At 45.7% G+C, this 27764-nt stretch overlaps 1 protein-coding gene across 1 annotated transcript in view; it reads right to left on the reverse strand.

Annotated features, from left to right (window-relative positions):
- LOC124609553 (sushi, von Willebrand factor type A, EGF and pentraxin domain-containing protein 1) overlaps window positions 1-27764 on the reverse strand; it is a 540650-nt gene that overhangs the window by 108206 nt on the left and 404680 nt on the right. Inside the window, exon 6 of the mRNA XM_047140081.1 lies at window positions 24430-24552. Coding sequence (XP_046996037.1) covers window positions 24430-24552 — 123 coding nt within the window. The remainder of the gene's footprint in view (window positions 1-24429; window positions 24553-27764) is intronic.

The raw sequence follows: 27764 nt of genomic DNA on the forward strand, positions 1-27764 counted from the left end.
GCATCTACCTGGGCGTCTGTATCTACTGTTTTCTGCGTCTCGTGGGCGAACAGAGTGAGCTGGGTCTCATACGATCGTTGTTTTCGGAAGCCATGCTACAGAGGAATTTTCGTTTCCACAAACGTCATAATAAGAGAGCATAAAATATGTTCCACAATTCTACAACACCAATGTCGGAGAAAGAGGTCTGTAGCTTTGTGCGTGTGTTAGACGACCATTCTTGAGGAGGGGAATAACCTGTACTGTTTTCCAAATGTTAGGAAGGCTTCGCTCCTTTAGAGACCTACAGTATACCGCTGGGAGGAGAGGGCCAGGTTCTATCGCATACTCAGTGTAGAATCGAACCGGTATCCTGTCAGCTCCAGTGGCCTTCCCTCTGTGAGCGAGCTGATCTTTTTAGCCTTTGCTCTTTTGTGCGGTTTGAGTTGTTTTCTGTCCCCTGGTCACTTATTTCGGTATATGTCACTTTGTTGTTCGAGTGACGATTTGAAGAAGCAATAAAAGTTCGATCTTGCTCTGTAAAACAGTTCCGGAAAAAGAGTTTAATATTTCAGTATTTTCCTCTGTCATTCTCTGGTTCAGTACGATTCTGGTCACAGAGTGTCCGGAGAGATGACTGGACTGCACTATGGTGCCGTACGCCTCAGCATTTATTGTTTTTCCCCTTCAAAAGATAAGGTGGCGAATGAAGCCAGCAGTGTTCCGTTATAATTCTCTGCTGGCTCATCTAGAGCATCGCTGTTATATAACATACATTCTTCGCCACACGTATTTACTCTGCATAATAATGAAAAGCTTCAGTCCTGGGAGAGCAGATGAATGACTATTTCCTGGTTGACATCAGTGTCGTAGGATCGGAATTTTTTCGAACAGCGTGCTACGTTCATTTTCGGTGTCAGGATGCAGTGTTTCGCCATTGTACCTGACATCGCATGCTGGGATGGAGTGATTTTAGGTTCGCAGGCAAAATGTAGATATTAACAGAATCTTTCGTCGGTTCTTGGTAGAACAACATTATAATAATAAATGAAAAGCACCAGTTTGCTTTAGTTCTACAATATTACTTTTATTGCTAACCGGTTTTCGGCTTACAAGGCTATCTTCAGACATTTACTGAGTATTATCACCAAAGAAGTTAAATGTTAGCAGACAACATTGGAAGAGAAGTAAACCATCTAGAGTGAAGTAGAAACATACAGTAAGTAACATCTTTGCAATAAAATAGTAAAAACAGAACAGTACATAAATAACAATGGGGCTGACAGGAAAACCTTTAGCACAAAATAGGAATAGCATGCCTACATAACAGTTTCTATTAATAAACAAAACTAATAAAATAAGATAAAATCAGTACTAAACAAAGCTGCATTAAGAGGTATGAAACATGAAGAGTGATACACAACCAATTAAAAAAGGAGAGACAGTTGTCAATGTAAATACAGAATACATAAGGAACTTAAGCGAAATCAATAAGATAAACAGAAATTAATAAATGCAGGAAAATGGAGGTATTTGAGGGAACCTACAGTTTGAGAGTACGGTGGTACTGCATTTTAACATTAACTTATAATCAAAGCAGTGGCTGTGTACCAGTTTTCATTAAATAAATGCTCATATTTAAGTACGCACGCGCTGTATTTGAGAGATTACAAGGATACGAAATCTAGTGATCATACAAGGTGTTCGGAAATTCCCATACAAACTTCTAGGACTTGTAGAGAGGAGTTGGTAGATAATACGAGTATTATGGACTGGAAGACACGTGTGGAAACGTACCATGCTACAACTATTTGAAAACATGTAGGTAAACCGACCACTTTTACAAGTAATTGATTAGGCGTGACTCAGTACGTTACTTGTGTTAAAATTCCACTCATTAACAGCCAAAGAAATAGCTCGTGTACTTTTGACGGATTCCCTTGAACATGATGCAGTACGGCGTCTTCCAGTTCGGGTGTGCGACGTCGTTTTGGAGCACCACAGACACGCCTGCTGATGGTGAAGGTGCCGTTTCTTGGACCCGTTGTGTAATTGTGGCGAAAAGGGTACGTGACGGAGTCGCCGTTGCCAAGAACGATTCTGGTTGGTTGGTTTGGGGGATGAAAGGGACCAGACTGCCATGGTCATCGGTCCCTTTTTCCAAAGACAAAGAACACCCACAGAGAATAAAAAAAGAGGAACAGAAGAGATCACAGACGATACAGAACAAGAGAGACGGAGACAAGGACAAGACAAAACGAACTAAAACCACACAGAGTGTGACGGTGGTTGGCCGACCATAGAAATAAATAAGGAAAAGCCAACCACTTAGAAACACATTAAAAAACCAGTGGAAAATCATAGGCCAAAGGCCAGAGTCAACACAAAACAATAAAATAAAACAGAAACACTCAGAGTAAATGATAAAATCCCCCTGCCCGAAGAAAACGTAAAACTAAGTCAGCCATAGTGGAGTCGTCTGTTAAAAGGGCAGGGAGCGTAGCAGGCAGCGCAAATGTCTGCCTGACCACTGCTAAAAGGGGGCAGGCCAGCAAAATGTGGGCCACTGTCAAAGCTGCCCCACAGCGACAGAGAGGAGGGTCCTCCCGGCGCAGTAAATAACTGTGTGTCAGCCGGGAGTGGCCAATGCGGAGCCGGCAAAGAACTACTGAGTCCCTGCGAGTGGCTCGCAGGGATGACCGCCACACAGCCGTCGTCTCCTTGACAGCACGGAGTTTATTGGATATTGGCAGTTCGCGCCATTCATCGTCCCATAGCGCCAAGATTTTGCGGCGGAAGACTGCCCGCAAATCAGTCTCTGGGAGGCCAACGTACAGAGATGGCTTACTGGTGGCCTCTTTCGCCAGGCGGTCAACATGTTCGTTACCCGGGATACCGACATGACCGGGGGTCCACACAAAGACCACAGAGCGGCCGCAACAGGCGAGAGTATGCAGAGACTCGTGGATAGCCATTACCAAACGAGAACGAGGGAAACACTGGTCGAGAGCTCGTAAACCGCTCAGGGAATCGCTACAGATAACGAAGGACTCGCCTGAGCAGGAGCGGATATACTCTAGGGCACGAAAGATGGCGACCAGTTCAGCAGTGTAAACGCTGCAGCCATCCGGCAAGGAACGTTGTTCGGAAAGGTCCCCTAGAGTGAGCGCATATCCGACACGACCAGCAACCATCGAACCGTCAGTGTAAACAACACCAGAGCCCTGATACGTGGCCAGGATAGAATAAAAGCGGCGGCGGAAGGCCTCTGGAGGGACTGAGTCCTTAGGGCCCTGTGCCAAGTCGAGCCGAAGGCTAGGGCGACGAACACACCATGGGGGTGTATGCAAAGTAGCCCGGAAAGGAGGTGGAACAGTGAAACCCTGGAGCCCAGAGAGAAGCTCCTTGACGCGGACCGCTATTGTACAACCAGACCGGGGCCGACGTTCTGGCATACGGACGACTGACCGCGGGAACAGGAGACGATAGTTTGGATGCCCGGGCGAGCTTAGAACATGGGCAGCATAAGCGGCCAGCAAACGTTGGCGTCGGAACCGCAGCGGAGGTACACCTGCCTCCACTAGTACGCTGTCCACAGGGCTGGTGCGGAAAGCACCAGTGGCAAGGCGTATCCCGCTGTGGAGAATCGGGTCCAGCACCCGTAACGCAGATGGGGATGCTGAGCCATAAGCCAGGCTCCCATAATCCAGACGGGACTGGATTAACGCCTGGTAGAGCCGCAACAGTGTAGAGCGGTCGGCGCCCCAGTGGGTGTTGCTCAAGCATCGCAGAGCGTTTAGATGCCGCCAACACGTCTGTTTCAGCTGCCGGATATGAGGCAGCCAAGTCAACCGGGCATCGAAAACCACCCCCAAAAACCTGTGGGTCTCCACCACAGCAAGGAGTTCGTCGGTAAGATAAAGCCGCGGCTCAGGATGGACTGTTCGGCACCGGCAGAAATGCATAACGCAGGTCTTGGCTGCCGAAAACTGAAACCCATGCGCTACAGCCCAAGACTGCGCCTTACGGATAGCGCCCTGTAGCTGACGTTCAACAGCTGCAATGCCAGTAGAGCTGTAATAAAGGCAGAAGTCGTCAGCATACAGGGAAGCGGAGACAGAATTTCCCACGGCCGCAGCAAGCCCGTTAATGGCTATTAAAAACAGACAGACACTTAAAACAGAGCCCTGTGGCACACCGTTCTCCTGGACGTGGGAGGAACTATACGAGGCCGCGACTTGCACGCGGAAGGTACGACACGACAGAAAATTGCGGATAAAAATCGGCAGAGGACCCCGAAGACCCCATCCATGGAGCGTAGAAAGAATGTGATGACGCCACGTCGTATCGTACGCCTTCCGCATGTCGAAAAAGACAGCGACCAGGTGCTGACGGCGGGAAAAGGCAGTACGGATGGCCGACTCCAGGCTCACCAGATTGTCGGTGGCGGAGCGGCCTTTACGGAACCCACCCTGAGACGGAGCCAGAAGGCCCCGAGACTCCAGTACCCAATGCAAGCGCCGGCTCACCATCCGTTCAAGCAACTTGCAAAGAACGTTGGTGAGGCTAATGGGACGGTAGCTGTCCACCTCCAGAGGGTTCTTTCCAGGTTTCAAAACGGGGATGACAATGCCTTCCCGCCATTGCGACGGAAACTCCCCCTCGACCCAAAGACGGTTGTAAAGATCGAGAAGGCGCCGCTGGCAGTCCACTGAAAGGTGTTTCAGCATCTGACAGTGGATGCCATCTGGCCCAGGAGCGGTATCAGGGCAAGCAGCGAGGGCACTGCGAAATTCCCACTCACTAAATGGAGCATTGTAAGATTCTGGGTGGTTGGTGCGAAACGAAAGGCTCCGACGTTCCATCCGCTCTTTAATGGAGCGGAAGGCCTGGGGGTAATTCGCAGAAGCGGAACTCATAGCAAAATGCTCTGCTAAGCGATTGGCAATGACGTCGGAGTCAGTACAAACTGCTCCATTCAGTGAGAGCGCAGGGACGCTGGCAGGTGGCCGATAGCCGTAGACGCGTGGAATCTTGGCCCAGACCTGCGAGGGAGTGACATGGAGGCCAATGGTGGACACATACCGCTCCCAGCACTCCTTCTTGCCTTGGCGGATAAGGAGGCGGGCCCGCGCACGCAGCCGTTTGAAGGCGATAAGGTGGTCGAGGGAGGGGTGGCGCTTGTGACGCTGGAGCGCCCGCCGGCGATCTTTAATCGCTTCAGCGATCTCAGGCGACCACCAAGGCACAGCCTTCCGCCGAGGGGACCCACAGGAATGGGGAATGGCAGATTCGGCGGCAGTAACGATGCCGGTGGTGACCGATTGAACCACCGCATCAATGTCATCGGTAGAGAGAGGCTCAAAAGCGGCAGTGGAGGAGAACAAGTCCCAGTCAGCCTTATTCATAGCCCATCTGCTAGGGCGCCCAGAAGAGTGGCGCTGTGGTAGTGACAAAAAGATCGGAAAGTGATCACTACCACACAGGTCGTCATGCACACTCCATTGGACAGACGGTAAGAGGCTATGGCTACAGATTGAAAGGTCAATGGCGGAGTAGGTGCCATGCGCCACACTGAAGTGTGTGAAGGCACCATCATTTAACAGCGAGAGATCGAGCTGCGACAATAAATGCTCAACGATGGCGCCTCGACCTGTTGCCACTGACCCACCCCACAGAGGGTTATGAGCGTTGAAGTCGCCCAATAGCAAGAAAGGTGGCGGCAATTGGGCGACCAGTGCAGCCAGGACATGCTGCGAGACATCACCATCCGGTGGAATGTAAAGACTGCAGACGGTAACAGCCTGTGGCGTCCACACGCGTACAGCGACAGCCTCTAAAGGCGTCTGGAGAGGGACAGACTCGCTGTGCAGAGTGTGAAGGACATAAATGCAGACGCCACCAGACACCCTTTCATAAGCTGCTCGGTTCTTGTAATAACCCCGATAGCCACGGAGGGCAGGGGTTCGCATCGCCGGAAACCAAGTTTCCTGGAGAGCAATGCAGAAGAAAGGGCGAAGGCTGAGAAGTTGGCGGAGCTCAGCTAAATGGTGGAAAAAACCGCCGCAGTTCCACTGGAGGATGGTATTGTCCATGGCTGAGAAAGGCGTGAAAGGACTGGGAAGGCAATTTACGCCGCTTGTTCACTCACTGCCACCGATTCAGTACCCGGACGAGAGGCATCCATGGCGTCTGAGGGACCAGCGAGATCAAGGTCCTCAGCGGACGCTAGAATCTCGACTTCATCCTCAGACGCAGAGCGCGAAAGGTGCGGTGGGGTTGGTGCCACCGCAAGTTCTTTAGCCTTAGAGGTCTTTCTCTTGGACTTCTCTCGCTGAACCTTGGGTTTCACCGGCTGGGAAGGCTTCACCGATTCAGTCTCCGGGACAGAGGAGGATCGTGAAGCCCTACGCCCGGCTGCTGGTGAGGACTTATGCCACTGGTGGCCGTCATCCTTCCCGCTGGGGGAACCCTGGGAAGGGAGCGTCCCAAGGGAACTCTTACGGGCGAGAGTAGCCGAAGAAGTTAGGCGCTTCTCCGGCTGAGAAGCGGGGACGGACGTCCCCGACGGGTGGGAGGAGGTTGCTCCTGAGGTAGGTGGTGCAGGAGCAACCGGTTGGGGAGAGCCCCCCACGGGCAAGGGGGCAGAAGGAGTAGTACTGCTTATCGAGCTGGCTGGAAGTCTCGCAACTGATGGAGCTAGCACAGTTGTTGTAGCAGCTGCATACGAAGATGTCATTCTCACAGGATGGAGTCTGTCATATTTCCGTTTGGCCTCAGTATAGGTCAGCCGGTCCAGGGTCTTATATTCCATGATTTTGCGCTCTTTCTGAAAGACTGTGCAGTCAGGCGAGCAAGGTGAATGGTGCTCCCCGCAGTTGACGCAGATGGGAGGCGGGGCACATGGAGTATCGGGATGAGATGGGCGTCCGCAATCTCGACATGTGAGGCTGGAAGTGCAGCGGGAAGACATATGGCCGAACTTCCAGCACTTGAAGCACCGCATCGGGGGAGGGATATAGGGCTTGACGTCACATCGGTAGACCATCACCTTGACCTTTTCCGGTAACGTATCACCCTCGAAGGCCAAGATGAAGGCACCGGTAGCAACCTGATTGTCCCTCGGACCCCGATGAACGCGCCGGACGAAATGAACACCTCTACGTTCTAAGTTGGCGCGCAGCTCGTCATCAGACTGCAAAAGGAGATCCCTATGGAAAATAACACCCTGGACCATATTTAAACTCTTATGTGGCGTAATAGAAACGTTAACATCCCCCAACTTGTCACAAGCAAGTAACCTGCGGGACTGGGCGGAGGATGCCGTTTGTATCAGTACTGACCCAGAGCGCATTTTAGACAAGCCCTCCACCTCCCCAAACTTGTCCTCTAAATGCTCTACAAAGAACTGAGGCTTCACGGACATAAAAGATTCCCCGTCAGCTCTGGTACAGACGAGATACCGGGGCGAGTATCTTTCGCTCTCATTCATAGCCCGTCGTTCCTCCCATGGTGTGGCCAGGGAGGGGAACGATTTGGGGTCATACACATTAGCCTTGAATTGAGCCTTGGAACGCTTAGAGACTGCTGACAGCTGGCCGCCAGCAAGAGATGATGTACCACGCTTCATTGCGGGTCATCCGCCCTGATGCCACCTACTCCGACCAAGGGCCCTCCCCACGGGCGCCACCCAGCCACAGCAAAGGCCACCTGGCAGGATGGCCATTGCCGGGAGTCCCGATGCCCCAGGGAGATGGGCATCTACTCCTTGGCATACGTGGGGAGTGAACGGCGCAGGCATCAGTAGAGCGATCCCTGTGTTGTCAGGGGGCTACAACCAAGAGGGTACATGGCGACCCCACCACAACGGACTGGCTACCGTGCTGGATCTTAGGTGCAAAAATGGCCAAGGTCGTCGTCACAGTTAAAAGAAACACTGCAGAGTGCAGCGTGGTAACCGCCCATGAGATCGAAAACGAGCGGGACACCATCGCAACGACGAGAAAGACGGCAATAGGTCTAATTGCACGAAGGATACAGTGCACCATGTAAGGTGCCCTTCCCCAATTGGCTCGCTCTTCGGAATAATTTGGATAGATGGAGGTCAAACCCGAGAGGGGACCATCACATAAGGCCGAAACGTTTGAGACTCCTTTTAGTCGCCTCTTACGACAGGCAGGAATACCGCGGGCCTATTCTAACCCCCGAACCCGCAGGGGGAGAGAACGATTCTGATGAAGGCGACGAGCAGCTCTTTCTTTACCGCGAGCTTCGGCATTTTCAGGGATCATGTCGGTGTATTCTGGAAACGTGTACTCGACCGTGTTCCTCTAACAATCACAGGCATCTGAATGAGGCTCGTACCAGGCCAGAGAGGAAGGATGGGCGTCAAATGACATCAGCCGATCCGACGTAACCCCCCCCCCCCCCCCTCCCAGCTCCCCCCTCCCCCTTGCCACTACTACCCTGCTGCATACCTACCTGGCAGATATGATTTCAAACGGCGTTTTTGGACACGGGTTTGTATTAAAATTATGTACTCACTCCCCTCCACAAGTTCTAGGTGTTTGTAACGGGAATTTACAAACATCATATATATGAAACTGGTAAATAGTTCTACCACGACTGTTGTTATTCTCTTTTATTGTCCCAACACGTGCGATATCTTTACGCACCATCCAGACTGCGAAAACAGAGCTAATATAATGCAATGATCAGTTACTTTCGTCGCATGCTTGAGAAATATTATAATTAAATATCAAGTATAACTTCCTGGGATCCGCCTCCATATAACTGGGGAACGGTGTCCTTGCATCGTTGAGTGACTGCTAAACAACCGATCTTCTTGTGCACATGAAGGGAGAAAACAGCACGAAGTGACTGCCATGCGGAGGACTTGGGTTCGATTCCCGGTACTCACAAGGATTTCTCATTCGTGGGAGGACTGGGACAGGTTGCCAGCAGAGGACATACTTGATTGAGAAGTAGCGGCTCCAGGTCACGAAAACTGACAACGGCCGGGAGAGCCATATGTTGACGTCACGCCCCTCTATGCCGCCTCCAACGACACCATTCGCAGAGGATGACACGGCGGTCGGTCGGAACCGATGCGCTCGCCAGGGCCTGTGGACTGAGTCTATGTATACGTTCCTGGTCGATATCGCAATCTTCTTTCATAAACAGGGTACACACTATCCATCCAATATTCCAAAGAATTTCCAGTTGCCGTCGTATGGGAGTGAACACAACAGTAAAGGAAGAAAGTTTCTAAGAGATACAGCATACAGCGTAATATGCAAAATAAAGAGGAATAATAGTGCTGCAGTAAGCCACATGGATTGCCTCCAACTTGCGAATGAAGCAGTACTCCAAGAACGTAATTGTGGGAGGAGAAAGAGGGGAGCCGAGTGCTTCTGGATGGTTAGAACGGCGAAACAAGCTGCGCTGAACTGCTGCGAACAAAAGGACCAGTCACCGCGGACGGGGGAAGAAGACGTCAAGAATTTCCGGAATGCGTGCCGTCGGAGGACGATAATATCAGCTTAGGAGAGGAAAAAGGGAGATTCCGCAGCCGGCTAATGAAGGGACGAGTGTAATCATGAAGATCGTTAAGGAGGGAAAGGAAAGTGAAAGAAAAAGTAATGGGAAGCGAAGCGGATGTAGATTAATGTGGATGAAGGGCAGGAAACCAGCCAGCGCTTTCTAGCGCACGCGGCAGTGAGAGTCCCACTGCGTGCATCGGAGAGCCGAGGACGTCTCCGCGGAGCACCAAGTAATTGTGTCTCCCCAGACCCGGGAATGTTGTCCTTACCTCGTTGAGTGACTTCTAAGCAGTCGAAGTTTTTATACACGACAAATGACGGGAGAAAACAGCACGAACGCGTATGTCTACTAACTGCATTTCTCTCGCTCTCTTTTGTCGTGCTACTTACGCACTGTGTGCATTTGCGACTTGTCAGTACACCCAAATATTACAGACGCCTGTAGATATTCCAGTACTTCATGCGTCCGTTATCATTATTCACATTAACCTGCAAAACAAGTAGCCCACCTCACCCAGTCGTTCACAAGTGTTGGTGTATCTTTGACGAAACATTCGGAGCTCAGCAGTCTTTCCTTACACACCTGAATGCTCCACATCCTCTCCAAAGGAAACTTTTATCATCACATCATATCCAGTTCTGAAATCTGCTACGCCAAATACACTGGGAAATCTAACTCATTCTTTCATTAACTCAGTTAGGACCTCAGTATCATATAATCATCCACTAATCCCACTCACTAAAATTACCTACCACCACCAAATTTCTTTCCTCTGTAGCCTTCCTACGTCTAACGTCACATTCCAGCACCACCTGCCCTTATGCAATCTCTGTGTATGTTCGAATAACATGTGTTCCGTCTTGCCTACAATTTCCATGCAGCGTCACTAATACCATCATCTATCAACTTGTTAAATTCCTTCCCTACCTCCTGTCTTTTGCTCATAGACTATCATACCACTGACTATTTCCTGCATAAAGATTGGTATCGAGAGGGCTACGACTGTTTTATTTGTATGGACCATACAACATTTTGAATAAGTACAATGTTGCTCCTGTACAAATTTATTCCCTCCTATGACATCCAGACACTCCATTTTCTCATGCAAGGAAAACTCCATTCATCTAACCCTACAGGATATTGTGCCTATAAAGGCTGTTTGAAAATACCCGTTACAAATTTCTAGGACTTGTAGAGGGGAGTGACTACATAATATTTTGGATAGGAAACCGTGTCTGGAAACGCCATCCAATGACGCTACAGAGCGTCAAAGTTATAGGCACAGGGCGCGGGTTAGCCGCGCCGTCTGGGGCGCTTTGTCACGGTTCGTGCGGCTCCGCCCGTCGGAGGTTGGAGTTCTCCCTCGGGCATGGGTGTGTGCGTTGTCCATAGCGTAAATTAGTTTAAGTTAGATTAAGTAGTGTGTAGGCATATAGACCGATGACCTCAGCAGTTCGGTCCCATAAGACCTTACTACAAATTTCCAAATAGGCGCAGACGCCTGTAAATGTATGTATAAACAGGGTAATTCTGTGAGGATGCTACAAACTTATAAGAACGATGGAGAACGATAAATGTATCAATCTGAGGTAAGGGTCCCAGTAACGAAAACGAACGAGTCGAAAGTTGTAAGGAAAAACGGTTCTGGTACCTCAGACAGTGGAATAGATGCGCGGTACTATTGTTGCTAAGATTGTAGGGTAGGTAGCTTTCAGGGGTGATAGTATGGACCAACACAAGAAAAATGTCTATTAAACAAGGGGTCTAAAATGCATACCTTAATAACTATGAGCACTTGTTCAATAGAGGAAATGTTTTTCACACTAGCGAAGATGAACAAGTGCTCATAGCTACTCAGATATGCGTTGTAGAGCCCATGTTTAAAGGCTTTTTTTTCTTCTTTTCGTCAATACTACCACCTCTGAAAGTTGCATACCTTACATTCTTGGCAAAAACAGCACCGGTGCATGTATTCCACTGTCAGAGGTATCAGAACCGTTTCCGAACCAGGGACCCTTACCTCAAACTGACACATTTATCCTTCTCCATCATCACTGAAACTTTGCAACATTATCACAGAGTCACCCTATACACACATACGTTTACAGGCGCCGGCGTCTATAGCTTTGACGCTATGTAGTGCAGCTAGAAGTTTGTAAAAGATGGTAACGGGAATTTCCGAACACCCTGTATGTTCTGAGGTATATCTAGCGCAAGGAATCTAACTCATTCCTTTCCCTTCCGTAATTTGGCCCCAATTTGCTATGATGATCCACCATGACTATCCACTAACATCAAGCAACCACGCAAACACCGCCACCTCCTCTCTTGCCATCTTATAAGATTTTTTCCCACTTATTCCTGCTGCAGCATCAAAACTCAAATTACAGTGTTGTGGTGCCCTGGTTCCCTACAATGTCAACAACAGATTTTAGATATGAAAAGTGACATCGTCATGGTGGAACATAACAGTGGTTCAGTCAATACGGTGGGAGTCCAGGAAAGAAGTTAAACATGTAGAGCAAAAAGAGTGGCGCATTGGCAGAAGATAGTACTTGTCACGGGTTTGCCGCAGAGAGTTCTGCTGCGGTACGATTAGCAGGAGCATCGCAGAGTGTGAATGAACTGGTGCGGCAGCTGGAGACGTGCTTCAAAGTTAAGTGCTGCACTCAGATTCGCCGTGAAATTCTGTTGGTATATAGATTAAATGCAGTGTCGCTTCCAGATGTAGTGAAATTGTAAGTAGGTTGTTTAGGTTGTTATGTTGGTAACGCCGTGTAGCGCTTTGTATGAAAATCACTGACTGTGCTGTGTGCAATCTGTGGCTGGTTTGCATTTTTGGAATTTTTGCTATTGTAGTGTTGGTAAGTTGGATGTGAACAGCGCGTAACGTTGCGCAGTTGGAGGTGAGCCGCCAGCAGTGGTGGATGTGGGGAGAGAGATGGCAGAATTTTGAGAGCGGACAATCTGGACGTGTGTCCATGAGAAAGGGTAAATTTGTAATACTGTACATCATGAACTGATATATATATCCCGTGTGGGGTTGTTGGTACCCCCATCGGGCGCCTCCCTGGGTGGCGGATAGGGGAAAGCTTCCTAGATATGGGTGGTACTGGGGAAATGAAATACCCAGGGCGGACCAAAAACCAATAAACCCAGCGGTGTCTGTTCAGCTTCTGGCGACCAGTGGCCAGCGTCTGTTCCTCTAGTTGAGGCGGCTGCACAAAATCTTCTCGAACTCAAAAACCGAGTCGTATACCTGTGGTCTCAACAGAGATCACCACAAAAACTAAAATTCAACTTGAACGCATGATGGAAAAGACGACCACAGAGTCACTACCCCAGGCACCAGTCGATAGACTGGATTCACCTGATCATCGGATTCTGGGGGAACAGGGACACCATGCGGAGAAGAATCGGAGCTTCTCAAAAACTCCTCACACTCTCAAAACGAAACGTAAAAATTTTATTGGTACAATTAATGTGAACACCCTCACTAAAACAGGCAAATTAAAGCAACTTACCAACGCAATGGTAAAATTTAACCTGAAACTCACTGCACTGCAAGAGACAAGATTCACAGATGAAGGACACTTTAACACAGAGAATTACAGGATCTACAAGGGCTAACCTGCCATGAAAGTAAGCGACAAACTACCACTTTTCGGAACAGGATTCACCGTACACACTTCCGTACTCGACTCAGTTATTGACTTCACGTCTCCCAATGAAAGAGTCTCCCTGTTATCAGTAAAATCAGCTAATAAAGCATACACTCTGATCAATGTGCACGCCCCCACAAATCACCACAATAAAATCTTCCCTGAAACAGTGGACAATTTCTGGGAAACACTAGAAGAAACAACAAATAAAGTACCTAGGCACCGTGTGAAAATCTTAGTAGGCGATTTTAACGCCCAATTAGGGAAGGAAAAAAAATTCAGAGATACCACTGGACCCCACACCAAACACAAACGTACCAACAAGAATGGTGAAAAACTAATCGACTTCTGCAGAAACTTTGGACTTAAAATAATGAGTACCCAGTTTCAAAAACCTGCACATAAATTAACCACATGGAGATCACCCAGTCTTAGACAGGGTGAATACCAAATAGACCATGTCGCAATTTCCAAAGAAAACATAAAAGAAATTCAAAACATCAGAACCCGCAAAGGTGCCTTTGAATCAGATCATCATCTTCTCCAAATAAAAACAAAATTCCAACACAACAGAATGCCAAAAAGGCCGCCCAGAAGTACCAAACCAGATCCGGAATATCTGCAGCTCAACAAAGAAAAAATCATCATGCAAATTAATCAGGAAAAATCAACAGACGGGAAGAAACTAACAGAGAAAATTCAGGAAGCCCTCAAATTAGGACAACCCCCTCGCAACAGGAAACATCGCTGGTGGAATGCAACCTGTGATGAGGCAGTCGACAACCGAATAACTGCATGGAAAAAATTTAGCAGTCACAAAACTGAAGAAAAGTGGGAGAACTTTCTTAAAACTCAAAAACAGACCTCAAAAATAATTAGAAAAGAAAAACGGGGATATGACAACAACAGACTCTCTGAAATCCAGCAGGATTTCATCAAAAATAATACAAGAAATTTTTATAAGACTTTCAGAGAAACTTACAGGGATACCAAGCGCCTAGCTTGTGCTTCAAGAAACCCTATGGCTCTTTGGAAACCAACACGAAAAATAACTGCAAAATCTTAGCCCAATATTTCAGTTCCCTCCTCAACTGCGAACCACCCCAAGAAAAACTTGTCGTCTCTTCTCCAGTATTCACACACCCAGACTCACATGCCCCGGATCTTGAAGAAATTATGGAGATAGTCAAGCAGTTGAAAAATAACAAAGCACCAGGAGAAGATGGGATCATTGCTGAGTTCTGGAAACTAAACGATGCTATACTTATGCAGAAATTACACCATATAATGTCAGACATATGGATAACGGAGCAGATACCAGAGGACTGGAAATGCGCTCTAATTCACCCGCTACACAAAAAAGGCGACAAGACAGACATGAACAATTACAGAGGAATTTCCCTGCTCCCAGTCGCTTACAAAATCCTTTCCAAAGCGCTTTTAAACAGGATATAATCCCAAGCAGATACACTAATTGGTGAATACCAGGCAGGATTCAGAAAAGGACGCTCATGTGCGGAACAGATCTGGTGCTTAAAGACAATATTACAAATGAGGAAATGCAGAAACACAGTAGTTACATTCATCGACTTCAGGAAAGCATATGATTCAGTGGACCGTGGAACTCTGCTTAAAATCATGGAAGAATTTGGGATCGACCGAAAGACACGAAAAATCACAGAACAGACACTTACAGGAACAACGGCCAAAGTGAAATTCATGGGCGAAGTATCAGAACCCTTCGAAATCAAATCTGGAGTCCGACAGGGGGGCGGACTATCCCCAATCCTTTTCAATATTGTTCTAGAAAAGATAATCAGGGAATGGGAACCTCACGTAAAGGGTATCCAAATTGGTATCAAGAAAGAGAACCGAATTAAAGTCAAGTGCCTTGCTTTCGCTGACGATATTGCAGTTATCACCAATAACAGAACAGAAGCGATTCACGCAGTGGAAAAACTACATGAAATTTCACAAAAAACCGGACTACAGATATCTTATGAAAAAAACCAATATATGGAAAGGCAGCCAGAAAATAAATCCCCTTTAATAACAAAATATAGTAAAATTGCACAAGTCTGCCATTTTAAATACCTCGGTGAAACTATAGAGTCCTCAGGATTAAACCGAATTGCCAATGAACAAAGAATCACCAAGCTCCAGAAGGCCTACAAGCTAACATGGACGCATTACAACAAGAAGTGCATTTCGACAGACGCAAAATTAAGGCACTATACAACAGTGATTCTTCCAGAAGCAATCTATGCAGCTGAAACAATGGTGATTGATGGTCATTCAAAAATTAAGGAAATAGAAAAGCAGGAAAGTAAAATTCTCAGGAAGATTTACGGTCCAATCAACAAAAATGGCATTTGGATGAAGAGACCACAAAACGAACTCTATAGAAAGATCAACATAGTAACAGATGAAATCAGAAAGCGCCGAGCCAAATTTTATACACACATCTACAGGATGGAAGACTCCAGAACAGCAAAGAAATTATTCAATATTATAACAAAGAGTAAATGTGGCACAGAATGGCTGAAAGAAGTCCAGAGGGATCTACAGCAGATCAACATAAAAAATTTCGAAGATCGCACCGAGTGCCGGCATAAAATCACAGGTGTGAAGTTTGGGGAAAGAACATCGCGTCAGCCTGGTAAAAAATGGACAGAGGAACGGAAGAAGGAGCATTCTGAGAGGATGAGGAGGTTTTGGGAAGCAAAGAAGAAAAACATCCGAAGATGACATTATGAATTCAAGTTCAATTGCTCTCCTAAAGGGGAACAATCGTTATAATAAAATATATATATATATAATGACTTTTGAATATTATTAAGTTAAATACATTGTTTGTTCTCTATCAACATCTTTCATTTGCTAACTATGCCGATCAGTAGTTAGTGCCTTCAGTAGTTAGAATCTTTTGTTTAGCTGGCAGTATTGGCGCTCGCTGTATTGCAGTAGCTCGAGTAACGAAGATTTTTGTGATGTAAGTGATTCGTGAAAGGTATAGGTTATTGTTAGTCAGGGCCATTCTTTTGTAGGGATTATTAAAATTCAGATTGCGTTGTGCTAAAAATATTATGTGTCAGTTTAGTGTTGATCAGAATAAGTAAAGAGAGAAATGTCTGAGTAAGTTCAGTTCTGCTCAGCTGTCTGAAAATAAAATAACGTAAGAGGTTTATCAGCACAGTAATTCAGTAATTTTTCTAAGGGGATGGTTCAAAATGGTTCCAAAAATTTGACCAAGGTCTAGCAGACGTGGGTGATGCCAGTCGGGAAGGAAGGCCATCGACATTCACCGCACGAGGAACTGAGCAGCAATCGCAGGTTTTCGACACATGAGGACGTTCACACAGCTGTTACCGAATGTCTCCATGACCAAGGAACGGATTTATATCGTCAAGGAATTGAACGACTGATAGTCCGTTTCGACCACCTCTTTTATAGAGACTTGGGTATTATCGTTATAGGAATCAATTAAAAGAACAAATTGAATACATGTTTAAACAAGGAAGCCGGTCGGAGCGGCCATGCGGTTCTAGGCGCTGCAGCCTGGAACCGTGAGACCGCTACGGTCGCAGGTTCGAATCCTGCTTCGGGCATGGATGTGTGTGCTGTCCTTGGGTTAGTTAGGATTAATTAGTTCAAAGTCCCAGGCGACTGATGACCACAGAAGTTAAGTCGCATAGTGCTCAGAGCCATTAAACAAGGAAAACACACATGTACAACTATTTACAGTATACGATGTCTGTTCAAAAAATTCCGGAACATTCCTAATTTCGCGCCAGTAGTGTGTTGGAGCGAAATGCGGTTGGTATATCTGTACATGACTATGCTTAATATGTAACTGCCGGAAGTGTCATTACTGTATATCTGTTAGTTATTGTTCAGTTTCGTACTGGGTACAACATTGCGTCGCACAGTTTACGAATTTCGAGATGGCAGAATTAGATGAGCAACGCGTCTGCATTAATTTTTGCGTGAAACTCAAGAAGACCTTTACATAAACACACCAAATGATGCAGAAAGCCTACGGTATCTGTTTAGCCGTACTCGGTATTACGAACGGTTCACACGGTTTAACACTGGCCGGACGGAAGTTAAAGATGACCGTCTCTCAGGACACCCATCGATGTCTACTGACGACGCTTTGGAACGTCAACGAAATTGTGCGTGGCAATCGAAGACTGTCCGAGCGATTGCAGAATAATGTAACATTTCAGTTCGACCATGTCATGAAATCTTGATACAGGATTCGTCCCACGGCATGAGTCAAGACCAGAAAGATCTTCGCCTCGCAATCTGTGAAGAGCTTTTGGATCGCGCAAATGAGAACGAGAGATTCCTTAAGAGAATTATAACTGGCAATCAGACATGGATCTACGGTTATAATGTTGAGACCACGGTTCAATCTTCGCAATGGGAGGGGAAAGGTTCTCCAAGACCAAAAAAGGCTCGTCAGGTCAGGTCAAATGTCAAAGCCATGCTGGTAGTGTTCTTCGCTTTTGAAGGATTAGTTCATCATGAATTCATGCCACAGAGTCAAACTGTTAATCGATGGGACAGTCGGCACGTGTTGCGACGCCTGCGAGGAAAAATATGAGAAGGAAACGGCCTGAAATGTGGCGAGACATTTCATGGCTCTTGCATCACGATAACGCACCCGCTTATTCATCCCTGTTGGTGCGCGACTGTTGAACAAAAAACGAAATCGTTGTGTTGCCTAATCCTCCATACTATCCAGACATGGCCCCTGCGGACAAATTTTTTTTACTTCCAAAGTTGAAAACCCCGTTGAAAGGACTAAGATTTGCAACGACAGACGAGATAAGACAAAATTCGCAGCGGCACTTCGCACGATCCAACAAGAAGCGTACCAAGAGTGCTTCCGGAAGCGGAAACGGCATTGGGAGCGGTGTATCAATTGTGGAGGAGAGTATTTCGAAGGAGACTGTGCATAATAAGTAAAAGGTAAGCGTAGAAAAATTTTGTGGACGAAGTTCCGGAATGTTTTGAACAGACCTCTTATAAACATTGAACAGCCCAGACCAAACATGAATGTCAGAACACTCTATCCTGGGGAGAGCCTCGTCGGTTGCTTCATTTAGAGACTGAATACCACCAGGGAAACCCCTGTCAGGACACTCATTTACGTACAATGTGGCTCATTGTCTGATTCTCACCACAATGCACAAGCCCCACTCGTGCGTGTTTTATTTGCACACACCTTCTCCAGTCTAGTATCTGTTAACCCATAACTCCCTAGGATAACGAAAGCGTGAAAATTTAACAGCTGGTTTGTCAATAAGTTCTTGTTTCCCGGTTTTGGTACCTTGCCACTCCCTTTACCGTTCAGCGTTCCGATTGAACCTAGTGGAGAGCATGCTTCACATGCTGATCATCTGGATTTGAGGTGTTTGCTAGGCAGCGAAAGTAAGACTTCGTGAGGAGGGATGGATTCATTTTTAGAATCTTACTGCAAACATGTAGAGAACGCCTTTCGAAGGTGAGCTCGAGCGATGCTCGACAATATTGGCAGCCAGCATGTAGGTATAGATCTGACTGTGTCACTAATGGTTCTCATAGCTGCATTCAAATGAACTCCAATTTTCATCACACGGGCGCAGCGGGGCCAAACTGGTGCGTAATACGTATTTAGCTGCAGGGTATACCAGCGCAAGGTATCCTTCACGGAGGACTGATGTATTCGCTCCTCATGTTATACCTACCAGCTTCCTCACCAATTTCACTCCTGTGTGTACCTTTTTAGAGTTTATGATATGTCACCGACCGTTCTAATGTGGCACCAAGCTATTTTGGCTTATGGGTTTACTCGACTGTGCTAAGAGGGCCAAACTGTAGGCTGACCTTTGCCGATGCTACGCAAGTAGAGAGATGGAAAGGTATACTAGTACATCTGTTTTACAAGCATTAGGTGTAAGCCACTGCGTCTTAAAATAATCACGGAGTTTAGTGAAGCTGTTTTTGTAAACAGTATCTTGTAAAACTCTAGGTAACATCTTAAGCAGCATGTTAAGCGCTAGGCAGTTTAAAGTACACCAAGGTGAAAAGAAGAGTAGATGGCATGTGCTCAAAGATGCCCTGCCTCAAGTCTGCGTTCTTGCTGTGTTATTCAACCTCTACCTAGCAGTCCTGCCGAATTCCATATGCCGTAAATTCCAATATGCAGACGATCTTGCAGTTTCATATCGATTTGTAGATCTTTCTGAATGGGAATAGTTTTGGTGGCTATTGAGAAAAGTAGTGTCATGAACCTGTATCATTTAGTGCAGCGTTCAAGAAAAGTTACCTGGCCCGCCATAATAACGTGTAACTCACTTTTTGAAGTCCCCGCATAGAATCCATTAGAGTGTCAAATACATTTTGTAAAGTAATTTTACTATCCTGTAAATAAGCGAATCTCATCTCGTTGCATTTTAAAGTGTTTGAGAATAGAGTGGAGATTAGGGACCAGCCACCGTCCACTAGGAACATAATATCACCACACTCCTATAAATTTCCTGTCTGGAATAGAGGGTGTCTTCTTCACTCCTGTTTACCTGAATGGTTTATTGCCATGTGTTAGACACGTAGACGAATAGCTCTGTTGACAATGTATGAAATTCTATGCTTGTACATAGCAGTGTTCGTCACTTGCTCATTATTTGCCAGCAATAAAAAAAAAATGGCTCTGAGCACTATGGGACTTAACTTCTGAGGTCATCAGTCCCTTAGAACTTAGAACTACTTAAATCTAACTAACCTAAGGACATCACACACATCCATGCCCGAGGCAGGATTCGAACCTACGACCATAGCGGACGCGCGGTTCCAGACCGTAACGCCTAGAACCGATCGGCCACTCCGACCGGCTGCCGACAATAAATTGCTTAGAAGAGCCCATTGGTTTTACGGGAAGTATGTCTATCGGAATACCCATAGTTTGAAACCTACATGCTGAATGCAATACGAAAAACAAAGATAAAAAATGAATTATTTTCCTTGAACGGGAATTCTTTAACGTTGCCGCTCTAAAGGCGACATTATAATAAAAAATAAGCCGAAACAATTAATACTTTCATTTCTCAGTGCGGTTTCCAAGCGACCTTAAACGTTGACAAGAGCGCAGATGATTTCTTCCCTCAACCCGCCCCCCCCCCCCCCCAAACATACACAGAGCAAGTGCTTTACCTCAGTTGATCCTGTAGTCGATACGGAGTTTTGTCCGTGTTCTTTCGTTCTAACTATTCGACTGAATCTTGACTAAAAGAAAGGCAGAAACCTGCGTTTATGATAATGATTCTATTATACTGCGTTTCTGCGAATGTGAGCAAAAGCCGAACAGCCTTCTGAATGTACTACAATTGTCACGTAAAGCAATAGAGCTACAACTGTCGTTATTAGTTGGTGGCACGCTGGTTTCCCAATATCTTAGCTTCTGCTGCACAAGCTTAATAACGACAAACGTCACTCATAATGCTAGGGAAACTTCGCTATAATGGTGATAATAATTCCTCTTTTGGGTATCAGGCTAAGAAAAAGGTATCAGAAGTTAAAGTGAAATGGCGGTTTTTAAACTAGATTCTATCTTTCTAGGAAACAGTTTGGATAAAAATTTTATCTGCATGGTAAAATTCCAGCAAAGCGCTCGCAGTGCTGTTGGACCGCTGATGGCCCCGTGTCCGCCTCGGTGCTTTCAGTTGTTCCTGTCGCTTTTGCGGTAACTGTAAACCCGTCAACCAGAATGCCTTGGAAGCGCGAAGACCACTTATTTTGACAGGCTTCCGTGGAGCAACGGCATTGACCTTTAGTGATTTGTACCTACGGTCGTATACGACATTTCGCACATAAACTAGAAAAGAATATTTTACTTACAGACTTTTACGTCCCGCTGACAGCGAGGTCATTGAGACGGAACTAGCTCATTTTTTAGAAGAATGAGAGGAAGAGTAAGCGTAAGTTTTGATGAAGGACCTGTGCCGGCAGTTTACTAAAGCGTTGTGGAAGAACCGGAAACCTAATTCGTGATGGGAAGAATGGAAAGTAAAATGTAAAAAAAGTCCAAAGTTTGACCTAAGACTAAATTTAAGATACTATTTTAACAATAGTAATGAAGAGTAAAGTGTAGACAGAAGAAGACAATTTAAGGATGTATTAAAATATTTATGTTCATTGTCCCAGTTGCATGCATTATTAATAATGACTACTTCAGATATTTCAATTATAGTCTTCAGACCTAGTTTCAGAAACTGAATACTATTTTTCACTGCGAAACCTGCAAAAATTTTGATAATGTACGACATCTCATCGCGAGAGATATCGTAACCGTATGTTTAAAAGACGTACATTTTCACAGTCTGAGGCAGTGCGAGACAATTTTTATTTTTTGAAACTAGATAGCAGGAGGATCACTGAATGATCGAAAGTATTAATCATGTGTGCAACTGAGACTGTGAAAGTAAATCTTTTAGCACTCAGGAGCCTATAAGAGGTTTGAAAGTCATTCCTTGGGCCATTAGATCGCTGACTTTTCACCATTTAAACTATGTTAATGGATATTTTTTCATCTGACTCATCTACGGGGGCGTGCTTAAAAGTAATGCTTCGGAATTTTTTATGTGAAAACTCTTAAAGCTCTTTAAATAAAACAAACTTCATTAACGTTTCACATGTTTATTCTTCATGTCTTCATTTTTTCTCTGAACATAGTTACCCTGGTGACGAACATATTTCTCCCGAGAGGTCAGTTTGTTGATACCGTCACTGTAGAAAGTCTGACTTTGTTGACGGAGCCACAACATCTCGTCTGCTTGCATCGCTTCAGCACTGTCAAAGTGAAAGCCTCGAAGGTGTTCTTTAAGCTTTGGAAACGGATCAAAATCGGATGGGGCCAAGTCGGCACTGTATGGAGGATGATCGACGATAATGAAGCCAAGGTGTAGGTTTGTTGCAGATGTTGCAGCGCTCGTGTGGGATCTGACATTGTCATGCTTAAGGACGGAGTGCTCCATGGATGGACGAACTCTTTCGCTGTTAGAAACTCGAGTACAGCACGCTTTCTCACGCACCGACATAGTTACGTTACATGCCGCTTTGTCACTCGCTACAATCCGGAGCGTTCTGGCAGCAGTGTGTTGCAACTTGCGTCAGCGAAGCGAAAATCTCGACCGAGAAGTATGCATGACGTATAATTTCTCAACTGATAGCACGAACAGAATAAAAAATTCAGAGGTATTACTTTTCAGCACACCCTCATAGATATTATCAACTGTTTTTGCACTCCAGAATAAAATTTTCACTCTGCAGCCGATTGTAGGCTGATATGAAACTTCTTGGCAGATTAAAACTGTGTGCCGGACTGAGACTCGAACTCAGCACCTTTGCCTTTCGCGGACGAGTGCTGGGCGGTAGAGCGTTTGCCCGCGAAAGACAAAGGTCCCGAACTCGAGTCTCAGTCAGGCACACAGTTTTAATGTACCAGGAAGTTTAATACCAGCACACGCTCCGCTGCAGAGGGAAAATTTCATTCTGGAAACATCCCCTAGGCTGTGAATAAGACATGTCTCCGCAATATCCTTTCTTGCAGGTCTGCTAGTTCTGCCTGTTCAGCGGGAGAATTTCTGTGAAGTTTGGAAGGTAGGAGATATAGTACTGGCCGAAATAAAGCTGTGAGGACGGATCGTGTCTTGCTTGGGTAGGTCCATTGGTAGAGCACTTTCCCGCGCAAAGCAAAGGTCCCGAGTTCGAGTCTCGGTCAGGCTCTTGTCACCATTAGCTGACTAATTCGATCTACAAACTTGCTGTGTTCTTCATTGCTTCTACACGTGTTTCAGTTCCAACAACTTTCATTGGCTTATCAGAGTATTTTTTTGATTATATTCTGTGCATAACCAAGAAGTCCTGGATGAAAGTTGAAAACGGTTTTGTTTTTTATACGAACAAGGTGACCGTACGAACTTCCCCTCACCGATTTGATTTATAATGACAGCACTATACGGCACGATTATGACTTCAACATACCTAAACAGGAAGACGCAACTCTCAACCGTTTCTGGGGAAATTGAGTTTGAAAACTGTAAAGTGCTGTTGTACGTTGTAGGGTCTCTAGCATTCAAGGAGTCCACAGCCGTGCGAGTAACAGCTTAGTTTCAGGAGCGCAAGGTCTCATGATCGAATCACACTGCTGGTACTACTTTTTTGTGTGCTGTATGCACCAATATTAGGTGATACTGATCGATATCGGTGGACACCACTAAATTGTGCAGCGACCGAGAACTGTTTGTGAATGTAAACAAAGTTTGTGTTACTACAGGCGCATTGGAAAAACCATGGATATGGAAAAATTCGAGTTTCATGTATGTGCTGTATGTTGCAATAATTATTGTTTTCCATTTTTCTCGGATCAGTATCACCATGATTCGTGCAGTGCTTCATAGGTTACACATTATACTGGGTAAAAATGTATAAACAAAATGATTAGAGTGATTTGATTTAAAGTTCCTGTGTAGCCTGTTTTTCTAATCTCCTTAAGAAGAAAAATTTATCTCCTTTTTTCAGGATAATGGTTAGAAAAATAGTAATGAATAATTAAATATTAATAATGTGTCAGCTGTAATAAATCTGTTGTTAGACTTACATGGGATTAAAAAATGTATCAGAGGCGAGATTCGACCCAGAAACTTCGCGCTTATGAAAGTAAGTTAATATATGAGAACACAGGCTTTCTCGGCGAATCTCGGAGATAAAATCTTCTCGGGTTGACAGCCGAGTCAATGTGTTGTTCACCATTGACTCGGCTGTCAACCCGAGAAGATTATATCCTCAGTAAGTTACTAGCCCAACTACAGGCTCCTTGCTTTGTAGCGACCCTACGAAGTATATGAACAAGCTTCAATTTTCAAACCCTTTCTTCTCGAAAACGGTTGACAGTTGCGCCATCCTGTTAACATATGCTGAATTCCTCGTCAAGCGCTATACAACCTATCAATATGAACCAATTCACAGTTCTGGGAGGTGAAGTTCGGACTGTCCCCTTGCAAGTTGTATACCCTCTTCCCAAATGTTCTGATTCATGATAAATCCTGAATTTGAGTCAATGTGCTTGCGATTATTGTACTTGAAGAAATGGGTTGACTTATGGGGGTTCTTATGAGTTGTGGCGATGTGGTGCATAAACGCACAGTCCCTGGCGTTGTTGTTCGAGGACAAGGCGTTCCGGTGCGTGAAGCCGTTCCCTTACCTTCCGGCGTGAAGACCTCCACCTCGCAGACGGACAGCGACCCCTCTACGCCAACCAGCTGCAGGAACACGTACTGCCCTACCAGCATCCGAGCGCACGAGAACGTCTTCGTTACGCCCTCCTCTGAAACAAAACACGCCTAACAATAAGAAATTGTCTAAGTAAATACTGAACATAACAAATTTTATTATGTGCAAAAATTTGTCACACGTGCTTTAGTTTGGAAGTGAATGTGATGATAATGCAGCCAAAATTGTGCTCGTCGCAAAAAATGAGTGGAAATTGTTTTCCATTGTCTCTCTGCCATTTACGCGCATGATACGGAAGTGTGCAGCATAGACGTCCGCATTGAGTGGAGATTTTGTAAATCATCAGGAGATCTACAAGTACCAGAAAGAGTGAAAAATTAATAATCCCATTAATATTGTCATTAATGCGATACGATAGTAATAGAAATGTACAAAAAGACTTCATTTTAAAAAAGTGAAGGGATGGTTGTGTTTTTATTTAGCGATTTCAGCTGTTCCGCAACTCCTGATTGTCATTATTTACACAGATTTTCTGTCAGGTACAAATGAAAAATAACGGCGAATGACAGTGAACGTACCGTATTTAGATAAACCCCTTGATGGAAGTGTGATTGCACACAACTGTGAACTGCGCTATACAGTTATTCAGAGAACTGGCTCAATGTTAGCAAAAATGGAACTATTCCGGTATAAAGGTTTTTATTACTGCACGAAATTTAATCTCGTCTTGTGAATTTTATGAAAACTACATTCTGTTTTGGAGAAGTTTTCGATTTATTTATTTTTAACTTCTCACTTTGCTTCAGATAATATGCAGTGACTAACTGGCAAACTGCTTATTTTGCTACAAGAACACCAAGGAAGCCACTGAGTGCAACGATCTCAAATGACAGACACAGTACCACAGTCAACAGAATCACCGTCTCACAGTTCGTAGATCATTACTGAGATGTAATGAGACATAAATACGTTGACTGATGATGAAATATAAACTTCATGCTAGCGGCTTCTGTGCCCAGCATAACAGCTCCATAATGATTTGGCAAAATGTGATACTGATGTACGAGTGTGTTTGTATATATGAATGAAGAACAAGTAATGACATGTCAAGCACACATGAAAAATTCTCATTGTCTTAAAAATGAACTTATCTTTTAAGAAAGAAGAAATAAGAACTTCTGTATGGTGTGGTAATATTCTAAATGTTCGTAATCCCGACGGAGAACATTTGATGACAGTGTCTTTCGCAACATTTTGAGCAGATGAAACTGTTTTTGCCTTTCGTCTCTATTGTTGCTACTGCTTTGAATCAAGTTATTTGCAATATAGGACTTCTCAGGACTACAAATGTGTACTTACAGTGCTAATTTAAGTTCGTTAAAGTTGCAATTACGCTGGTTTCGTCACTAATTGTTACCACGTTTGTTTTAGTACACCATATGATCAAAAGTATCCAGACACTCTCAAAAATATACCTTTTTCGTATTAGGTGCATTCCGCTGCCACTTACTACTAGATACTCCATATTAGCGACCTCAGTAGTCATTAGACGTCGTGAGAGAGCAGAATGGGACGCTCTGCGGAACTCACGGACTTCTAACATGCTCAGGTGACTGGGTGTCACTTGTGTCATACGTCTGTACTCGAGATTTCCACACTCCTAAACATCCCTAGGTCCACTGTTTCCGATATAATAGTGAAGTGTAAACGTGAAGGGACACGTACAGTACAAAAGCGTACATGGCGATCTCGTCTGTTGACTAACAGAGACCGCCGACAGTTGAAGAGGGTCGTAAAGTGTAATAGGCAGACATCCATCCAGAGCATCACACAGGAATTCCAGATTGCATCAGAGTCCACTGCAAGTACTACGACAGTTAGGTTCAAATGGCTCTGAGCACTATGGGACTTAACATCTGAGGTCATCAGTCCTCTAGAACTCAGAACTACTTAAACCTAACTAACTTAAGGACATCACATGCGTCCATGCCATTCGAACCTGCAACCGTAGCAGTTGCGCGGTTCTGGACTGATGCTCCTAGAACCGCTCGTTCACGGCGGCCGGTGACAGTTAGGCGGGAGATGAAAAAACTTGGATTTCAAGGTCGAGCGGTCGAGCGGCTGCTCATAAGCCACACATCACGCCGGTAAATGCCAAACGACGCCTCGCTAGGTTTAAGGAGCGTAAACATTGCACGATTGAACAACGTTGTATGGAGTGACGAATCACGCTACACAATGTGCCGGTCCGAAGGCAGGGTGTTGGTATGGCGAATGCCCGATGAACGTCATCAGCCAGCGTATATTGCAACAGCAAAATTCGGAGGCGGTGGTGTTATGGTGTGGTCGTGTTTTTCGTGGAGGGGGCTTGCACCCCTTGATGTTTTGCGTGGAAATGTCACAGCACAGGCCTGTTGTTTTAAGCACCTTCTTGCTTCCCACTGTTGAAGAACAATTCGGGGATGGCGATCGCATCTTTCAACACGATCAAGCATCTGTTTATAATGCACGGCCTGTGGCGGAGTGGTTACACGACAGTAATGTTCCTGTAATGGACTGGCCTGCACAGGATCCCGACCTGACTCCTTCAGAACACCTTTGGGATGTTTGGAACGCCGACTTCGTGCCGGGCCCCACCGACCGACATAGATACCTCTCCTCAGTGCAGCACTCCGTGATGAATGTGCTTCCAATCCCCAAGAAACATTCCAGCACCTGATTGAACGTATGCCTGCGAGAGTGGAAGCTGTCATCAAGGCTAAGGGTGGGCCACATGTTGAATTCCAGCGTTACCGATGGAGGGCGGCACGAACTTGTCATTTTCAGCCAGGTGTCCGGATACTTTTGATCACATAGTGTGTTGTTGTTACGCAGTACGTAAGGACTGAATTACTCAGTATATTATGTATTAAAGGAATATAATTAACAGATATATTTTTAACACTTTGAGTGCCATGCGCCTAATATCATGGTGCCTTCAATGTTGGAAAGTGCGCCATGCTAATAATTTTTGGGTACAACGTAGTAGCGAGGGGTGCCAAGCCCGTAATACATAAAGCAGTTACGTTACGGTGACCACCTGTTAAATGCCTGAATAACCACCTTTTGCAGGTAGGACCACTGTAAGACCTGCAGGAAGAGAGGCAATTAGGTTCTGGAAGGTACCGAGACGGATGTGGACCCTGCCGAATCCATTGGCGTGGCCAGCTCGTTTGAGGCGCCAACAGCCCATCGAGGTGGTCCCACAGATTCTCGAGTGCGTTTCAATCCGGGTAATGTGGTGGTCATATGAGAGCGGTAAATTCA

Source organism: Schistocerca americana, chromosome 1, assembly GCF_021461395.2.
Source record: "Schistocerca americana isolate TAMUIC-IGC-003095 chromosome 1, iqSchAmer2.1, whole genome shotgun sequence".
Classification (NCBI taxonomy): Eukaryota; Metazoa; Arthropoda; class Insecta; order Orthoptera; family Acrididae; genus Schistocerca; species Schistocerca americana.